The sequence below is a fragment of the Triticum urartu genome, chromosome 6A, assembly GCF_056163025.1.
Source record: "Triticum urartu cultivar PI428250 chromosome 6A, HENAU_Tu73, whole genome shotgun sequence".
Taxonomy (NCBI): domain Eukaryota; kingdom Viridiplantae; phylum Streptophyta; class Magnoliopsida; order Poales; family Poaceae; genus Triticum; species Triticum urartu.
In genome coordinates, this window is record NC_141878.1 from 559839693 (window position 1) to 559848534 (window position 8842).

General features: G+C 47.8%; 2 protein-coding genes across 3 annotated transcripts; one reads left to right on the forward strand and one right to left on the reverse strand.

Annotated features, from left to right (window-relative positions):
- Positions 1–248: 248 nt before the first annotated feature.
- Positions 249–2680, forward strand: EIF3G1 (eukaryotic translation initiation factor 3G1). Its single transcript, XM_087528808.1, has 2 exons — positions 249–699; positions 1970–2680. The coding sequence occupies exons 1-2, from the start codon at positions 369–371 to the stop codon at positions 2506–2508; spliced, it is 870 nt and encodes a 289-aa protein (XP_087384934.1). The 5' UTR covers positions 249–368; the 3' UTR covers positions 2509–2680.
- A 352-nt stretch (positions 2681–3032) lies between these two features.
- Positions 3033–4921, reverse strand: LOC125515029 (uncharacterized). Of its 2 annotated transcripts, none has more exons than XM_048680440.2 (2): positions 4731–4921; positions 3033–3867 (listed from the first exon to the last, which is right to left on the reverse strand). In XM_048680440.2, exons 1-2 carry the CDS (start codon positions 4868–4870, stop codon positions 3249–3251), a joined length of 759 nt encoding a protein of 252 aa, XP_048536397.1. In that variant the 5' UTR covers positions 4871–4921; the 3' UTR covers positions 3033–3248. The 2 variants fall into 2 exon arrangements, with proteins under 2 accessions (XP_048536397.1, XP_048536398.1); XM_048680441.2 differs by having other exon boundaries at positions 3033–3864; positions 4731–4911.
- Between the last annotated feature and the right edge of the window lie 3921 nt (positions 4922–8842).

Sequence of the window (8842 nt, forward strand, 5' to 3'; positions counted from 1 at the left end):
TTCCTCAATAAAAATACAAATACTTTCACGCCAGCATATTTTTATTTTTATTTTTTATAGGGTCCGCAGACTTTTTTTTGGATGAAAGCAGATATTTTTTCTTTTTGAGGCAAGGTGCTACCAGCTGGTTCCGATCCAACAAGGCCCACCTGCGCGCATGTTGGAAAACTGAGACTTGCTTCCGAAGCCCAACAACTGCATCCCGTAGCCCATCTCCAAGGCCACGACCTCGCCGAACAAAATCATCCAGAAACTAATCCGAGCCACACATCCCCATTTCACAACCAAGCCAAAGCTCCCCACTCCTCCCCATTCCACGCCGCCGCACACCGAACCCTAGCGCCCCATCCAGCGAGCGAGCGGCAGCCATGCCGGCGGACGCGAAGATCCGGTGGGGGGAGCTCGAGGAGGACGACGGGGGCGACCTCGACTTCCTGCTGCCGCCGCGGGTGGTCATCGGGCCCGACGAGAACGGCTTCAAGAAGACGATCGAGTACCGCTTCGACGACGACGGCAACAAGGTCAAGGTCACCACCACCACCCGCGTCCGCAAGCTCGCCCGCGCGCGCCTCTCCAAGGCCGCCGTCGAGCGCCGCAACTGGGCCAAGTTCGGCGACGCCGCCAGCGGCGACGACGCCTCCGCGCGCCTCACCGTCGTCTCCACCGAGGAGATCCTCCTCGAGCGCCCGCGCGCCCCAGGTCCGTCGCCGGCCCGCGTCTCTTTCTTTCGAATCGGTTGTCGTGTCGTTAGGCACTCTCTTGGTGTGGATTGCTGTTATCCCCTGTAGCATTATAGAGTCAAGATTGGGGATCCACATGAACTGGCGTTGATCCAATCAGAAGTCTATATTCCGTCAGGTGGCTGCGTTATGTTTAGTGATTACATGTACATCTAGGGAATATGCATGTGTATAGTAACATTTCTAACTGGTAGGCCACTGGAAGGACAGTAAATAGATTGGTAGCTATGATGCAGTACCCAACATTTCTCCGTAAGTTTTTCGATTGATGTGTTTTGAAGCAATGCTGTTATTGGTACCGGGGCAGAATACCAGTTTCATACATCTGCTACAAAAAACCAGTTTAGAGAAGACGCAATTGAATTTGTTTGGGTTGTGAGTTCGAGGGAGGTTCTTTAGGTAACTGTTTTCTGTTTTAGTTAGGCGGGTGATTTGAGTATGTTGTGTGCAGGCACATATAGAATGCCTGATGATGGGATTTCCAGTTGCAGTTCTAATTGCACTGCTGATTTGGGGTTACAGAAGAATTATCTTTTGAATGCATTACTGTCATCAGAGAGCGACCCCATTCTCTTCATTCCAGTTTCCTATCTAGTGGTGATTATGTTTACTAAAAACCAAAATTGACTTGTGTGTTTTGTTTTAGATGATTTACTGCTGTAGATATTCTATTTCTTGAGTTCAGTTAATGTAGGATGCGGTTGAGTAGGTTAAAGTTTTGTTTGTTGTATAGCACACTGGTTCTGGGGCATGTTAACTCGTCTTTCTTCCGTACCCCAACCCTAATCTGACCTTGCAGTATTGTGCCATGGATGTTGTGCGTCTGTTACTCTATTTGGCCATCCTTGTGTTCTTCTCAAACTGCAACATTTATCTTTTTAGCGTTGCTAACAGTTCCTTACCTTCTTAGCATTGCTAACAGTGCTCTACCTTCTTAGCATTGCTAACAGTGCTCTTCCTTCTTAGCATTGCTAACAGTGCTCTTCCTTCTTAGCATTGCTAACAGTGCTCTTCCTTCTTAGCATTGCTAACAGTGCTTTACCTTCTTAGCATTGCTAACAGTGCTTTACCTTCTTAGCATTGCTAACAGTGCTTTACCTTCTTAGCATTGTTAACAGTGCTAAATCCGTTGATGATAATGTCTTCATTATTGTTGTTTCAAAGTCCATAAACTAGCTGGGTTTGCTTTATCTGACCTTTTATTTTTTTAACTCTTCTCTTAATTGTAGGGAGCAAAGCTGATGAACCAAGTGCTTCTGGTGACCCACTGGCAATGGCAAGCAAAGGAGGTGCTGTTCTCATGGTTTGCAGAACCTGTGGTAAGAAGGGTGACCACTGGACCTCAAAGTGCCCCTACAAGGACCTCGCTGCACCAACTGATGCATCGGACATGCCTCCTACTTCTGACGGCCCTGCAGCACTGAGTGGCCCTGCCAAGGGCTCATACGTTGCTCCAAGGCTGAGGGCTGGTGCTGTTCATACCGATGCTGGGCACGACATGAGGCGCAGGAACGATGAAAACTCTGTCCGTGTTACCAATCTGTCGGAGGACACCCGCGAGCCCGACCTCCTTGAGCTGTTCCGCACGTTTGGCCCGGTCAGCCGTGTCTATGTTGCGGTGGATCAGAAGACTGGAATGAGCAGGGGCTTTGGGTTCGTCAACTTCGTTCACAGGGAGGACGCCGAGAAGGCCATCAGCAAGCTCAATGGGTATGGTTATGATAACCTCATCCTCCATGTGGAGATGGCTGCACCTAGGCCTACTTAGTTACTGCCTATTAAGCATCCAGATTTCCTACAAGTGTCGTATCATTATGGTCTCCGAAATACCAGTACTTTTGTGTCGTGGGCTTGTGTCGTGTTTTGCCTTGTTGAGAATAACTACACTCTGTTGATGAAAAAGTGGATTTCTTAAGGATGGCACTTGAGTTTATATTTCATCAAGTTTTGCATACCTGTTGCTTCATTTCGTTAGTACTCCACTTGCTTCTCTTTGCTACCTGGACGATCAAGATCAGTTGAGAATCTGCCGATGCCGTTCTTTAGCTCAGATATCATTTCGCGAACTTTGTGTAACTCGGTAAAAATTCTGGTGTCCTTGCCCGATAATGAGAACTAGCAGGTGGGTTCTCCCGTGACATTTCGTGGTGACCAGTAGACCTGAAAGAAAACAACTTCTGTCACTCAAGCACTGAAATCCGTCTTGATACTGAAAGAAAACAACTTCCGTCACTCAAGCACTGAAATCCGTCTTGATACATTGGTTTGAGCGGCAATTGATGTGGGACGGAATGAATAGAAAAGAGTATCTAATTCCTCAAAATAGGATATGTATCTGATTATACAAAACAGCATATGTATTTGATGATGATACAAAAATGGAAGAACTATAAATGATAAAACGTCTCTCAACTCTGCTGAATGGTATGGCGTAACTCTCTCTATACGCTCACGTCTGTACCGCGAAGCCTCCTGTGCTCGAGCCTGGTCATCATCCATCTTCCATGATCATTCATCGTCGTCGTCGAGGTGGGAGGCGTGGTGGACGCACATGAGCCACTCGCCGGCGACCTTCTCGAAGACGTTGGTGGCGAGCTGCTTGCCCCAGCTGCCGCCGCTGCCCCTCGTCTTCACCATCTCCAGGCAGGTCACGTACCCAATATCCCCCTTGACGTGCACCTCCACGTCCTGCAGGTCGAACCGCAGCGGGAACTCGTGGTCGGCGTCGCACACCATCTCCCAGCTCCGCATCACCGTCTCGTAGCCGGCGATCCGCCCCGCCGACGGGTGCACCACGTACACGTGCTCGCCCTTCGCCCACACCGCGTGCATCGCCGCGAGGTCGCCTTCCCGGAACGCGTCGTAGAACCGAGCGTTCGCCGCCAGCAACGACGATCGCCCGTCCTCTCGCAGGTGTCGGAGCTCATCCCGGAGCCTGGCAGCGCGCCCGTAGTCCTCCTCCTCAATCGCCGTCTCCAGGTCGTGGCGCAGGGTCTCCTCATCGACGACAGGGGCGATGGCAGTGGCGGTCTCGGTGTCAGCGTTGGGGCTCCCTTCTGCTGCCTCCCCGCTCTTGACGTGAGGGAGGATGCTGCTGGCTCTGCCTGTCATTTGAAGTCCTGCACTGCTAGAAATGTTTAAAGATAAATTGCAACATGGTCAGCACATTAATTTTTTTTTGAACTTTGGTCAGCACATTAATCATAGTAATATTCCTTGCAACAAACAAAGACCATGGCAACATGTTCCAAATTTCAGAAGGGTACAATCGATGTGGAAGTAGACTTGACATGAGAGTTCCTTAACCTAAACAGGGTGAAAGGAAGCAACTCAACCAAGTGGCAAATAATGGGATGAATAAGAAGATGTTACACTGAGGACTAAAGCATACCTCGGTTAGACTATTACTCCCTCCGTAAACGCTCTTATATTAGTTTACAGAGGGAGTACTATATTGAGACTAACAAGAAAGTAGTAAGACGAATCTATCTACTGGTATGGTGACTGCAATTTTCACTTTAAGTGGGACTCAAATCCCTTCCACGCTGAAAATTCCCAAGGTTCAGTCAAAGAAATGGCAAAATTTTATCTTTCTGCCTACTACTTGAGCTCATTTTCTGATGTAGGAAGGGATTAAAACTGCAACTGGCTTAATTAGCCTTAACCAAAGCACTTAGACAGTGAAGTGTGTAACTAGCTGCAGAAGGCCAAGATTCAGTAGTGTGTGTAACTAACTGCAGAAGAAGGCCAAGATTCAGTGAAGTGTGTAATAACAGCAGAAGGCCAAGATTCAGTTAAGCGTGTGACAAACTGCAGAGGGCCGAGATTCAAGAATCCCAAGATCCCACCTTTACCTGATACTACCGGCCGACAAACCGACGTCCTAACTTGCCAGAATTACCACAGCACGTAGAGTACTATTTTTGCTCAATTCAGCGCACTAATTGGAGATGGGAACCCTGAAATTAAAGCTTAGGGGAGAGGCCTCACAAGCGCCTTCCTCCGGCACGGAAGAAGCAGCTGCCAGCAGCGGCTGCGGCGGTCGCGGGGATTTCCGGCCGCCACCAGGCCCTCGCCGGCGTGGCCGCCGCCGCCGCCGCCATAGCTGGGGATGGGTTAGGTCCTGCCATGACGGGATTGGCATCAGGGTAAGGTTTTCTGCTTCTTGTTCCTTTGTTATGTTCTCCTCTCTTCTGTTCCTTTTCTGGGCCTTTGTTGGTGGCTCTTAGCTAGGCCCATCTGGAGCCCAGATATGGATGGTATTTTGTTGTAGTGACTGGGTAGTCTTAGGCCCAAATGCTATTATTCATTCATGCTCCCGAAACACAGTACTAGGCCCATGCATTCACCTGCCACCAATCCTATCTTTTTCACTGGTCACCACTCCTACTTTTGATGCTAAGAAAAAAAAACCACTCCTACATTTTTTTTCTTTCAAAAAACACCGAAGTCCTACTTATTTTTTAAACACGAAGAGAGGTTGCAGTAGCGACGATGCATGCCGCAAGATTAGTGTTGGTCTCCTGACATCATGCCTAGTTGTTCTTGCACATCAATTCACCAAGATGTGATGAAGTCAGAGATATTGTTTTCCACATACGAGGTGGGCAGCGACGATGACACACGCCACGAGGTGGCACTCGTGAGAAGCACAATGCCATCTATGTCATGGGATGGCCATCACAATGCTTGTGCGGCGGTTTTTTTTTTTCGCGAATACGCTCGAGGGCGTATCATTGCATTGATAGTGCAGATATAATACAAGGGTGCCTGCTCGTCTAAACATGCACAAGCTGGAGTTTTGGGAAGAGCAGGGTTTGCAGGGGAGGGAGGCTGCTCAGCCTCGATGCATAAAGTTCAGGTTACAAGCGCTTTGATTGATAACAAGTCAAATCATAAAAATCGGAGCTGCCTATCCGCCGGTGTGATGGTTGATTGTACATTATCATTGTGCATGGATTTGGGGGCATTCCTTGCAATGTTCAGTAGTTTATTCATGGTGAAGTAAGAGTGATCGAGCCGTGGGGAAATGGTGATGATGATGGTGCATATCGATATACAAATCACCTCAATGCCATATGTTGAGTTTACTTTGTCGTGACATTTTGGACGCGGTGCTCTGGGCCAACTTGGTAGGTAGTGGGTGCCTTTGTATTGTTCGTGTGTTTGTTGTATTTTTCTCTAATTAACTAAGCAACTACTTCATAGTTGATGGTGAAAAGGCAAAACCTTTGTCCCTGTTTCTAAAACAATTCACTACATCCATGAACAACTAACTCCTCCACTCATGGTAGAGTTTATCCATGGAACACATCTCTACAACTCTCTTACTCTCCTTTCAAAATTATCTAAGTTGCAAGCAATATCATTATTAGCATATCCTTGATCTTCATGGTGGCTCCTCAAGGGTACAAGGGTTACTATGAACATCGCTACAAATGGCTTAGAGACTAGAATCGTCGTCCACTGCAACTGTACTATGCAAACAACTCATCCAGTTAGCTTTGAAGAGTGAACTCGAGCTATAGTTTCAGTTCCTTTGACAGTTGCAACAATTTCCACAAAGTTTTATCTTTTTTGTGGGGATTCACAAATTTTTGTCACACTATTTGTTTCTTCATTTTCACTATGTTTCAAATATCAATGGAAAAATAACAACGAATTTAGGCTGGCTTGTTTGTCTTAGTTATTTCTTAGGCGATCGACATCGGTAGTCGTCCGATCAATATCTTCTTGTCTCACTTGTCCGTCTTAGTTAGTGGTGACTTAGATGTAGATAGTTACTTCTCAATCCCATTAAAATAGCAAAACCAAAATACAATGGAATAGAATAGACGATGCTCTTTCCTCATTGCTTGTTCCCTACAAGTAATAGTAGGTAAATAAGAAATACTGAACCCTAATCATGCACTAGGCACCACCAATCTACTATGCAATTTCTTTTTCTGAAAAAAGAACCCATGCAACCTGGAGCGGCATGTAGCTGTACATGTAGCCGCTGCTTCTTGGCACAGCACCACTGTCCACTGCCGCCGTAGGTGGGCAGCACCTCTCCCCATCTCTCTTAGTGGTCAGTCACTGGTCAGGTCAGTGGAAGTTTGTTTACCGATGGCACTGAAAGTATGGGGGGAATGTGGTCCGGCCCTCCGGGGGTAGAATCAAAAATAAATGTCGAAAGCTGCCGTCGCCATGCATACATGCACGCTGCACGCACCGCCGGCCATCGCCCATCAGCGGCGCTCACTTTGATGCGGCGCCTAGCTACCCACCACCGGAATAGAGTGGAGCAATCAGCACGCCCGCAGAGCACGTAGGAGTACCCACGCAGCTCCTTCTTCTCTCTCTCTCTCTCTCTCTCTCTCTCTCTCTCTCTCTGCATCTGCCATGCCATGCTACAGATGCTGGCCATCTGTTGTGTCCCAAAGCAGGCGGGGGGTTCCGTGGAATTTTACTTGCGGCGACCGCCGGCGGGCATGCCGCTTTATCAGTGGGTAGCTAGTGGCCATTGGCAAGTAAAAGGTGGTGGTGGTTTGGCGATGTGATAACGTGCGTGCTCCCTGTTGGTGCTGGGTTTGTCCTCTGGCCCTTGCCCCTAAACCCCCAGCAGGCTTGCCCTTGGCGCCTTGCCCATCATCATCCACTTTGCCGCTACTATTTGTCAGTTGTCACTCCGTACGTTGGCTAGATTAGCTACCCCCGCGTGCACGCACCTACTGCACTTCCAACCCCGAGGGGATAAACCTGTGATGCTTACCATCATAGGAAGAAACTACCATGCATACCTGTCGATGTCTTAGTAATTACTTCAAGTAGTGACCTAAAACGTCTTATAAAAGTTTGCAGAGGTTGTAGTAGTTCATAAATTACCGGCACTCTTGTAGATATGCTGCATAAATTGTTAATTGATCGCTACTGATTGATAGATAGATAGATAGATAGATAGATGTACGATGACACTGCCTGAAAATGAAGTGAATCTGCGGCTTGGTGCGGTGGCGATAAATTATATCGCATGATCTTCCTTTATTTTACAGGCAGTAGATGGGCAAGCACATGGGCCAGCTGAACGCTTTTGTTCATTAATGCGTGTCGTCCGAGCCTCGCAGCCTCCAGCCTCAGGGACCGTGTGCCCAAAGTTGCACTAATTTGTCCGGTGGCCCTTATCCCTAAACAAGCAACCATTTTGTCTCTGGCGTCTTCTATGCTCGTATCAGTAGCTAATCACCACCAACTGCTGCAGTCCTGCAGCGGCTAGATCAGACAGACAGATCTCGTTAGCGGCAGGGGAATAAACTTGGCCCGGCGACAAGCCATCATTCCATCTATTCCCTTCCATTTCAACCCACGATGTACCTGCCTTGCCCTGCATATGTATCCATCTACTGCATCAACGATATGATATAGAGTGCAGTAGAGTATTCCTATTGTTCTGTTTTAGGGGATAACGTTGGTCGTCGTGTACGCAAGCACTAGTCAATTACCTCCGTCAGGAATGTTTCAGAAATAAGAATTGGCTGCAGCAGGGTTTATGCAGTAGCAGGAGTTCAGTGTTGGCTCTGGTTGATATCTTATGCCCTGCTTAACTACACCAAGAAACAAACATGTAAAGCTAGCGATCTTTTCAAGCAGAGACACACACATGTATATACTGAATGGGTTAGCTGCAAGCTACTCCTTCCGTTCCAAAATAGATGATTCAACTTTGTATTAATTTTAGTACAAAGTTAGTATAAAGTTGGGTCATCTATTTTGGAACGGAGGAAGTAGCTCGGATTTTTAATCGCCAATTGCCCGAACCAAATATTCTTCAGACCAAAAGTGCATGCAGGGTACACAGATACAGTATCTGAATCTTGCATGAAAAGATGCAGTAATAGTACGTGCTACTCCTAAACTCCTATACCAATGTACGTACTACACTGTTAGATATTCAAGCGTGCATGCGGTGAGAAATGGGGGAGGAAATCTCCGGAGGCCCCAGCCAGCCGATCGGAGGAATCTGAATGTGCGCAGCGGGGTTCAAACGGACTCAGCTAGCCGATCGATCGTACCGCGCAGCGCACGCTGCTGCGGGGCAACTTTTTCTCGCTTCTCCGGTAGTG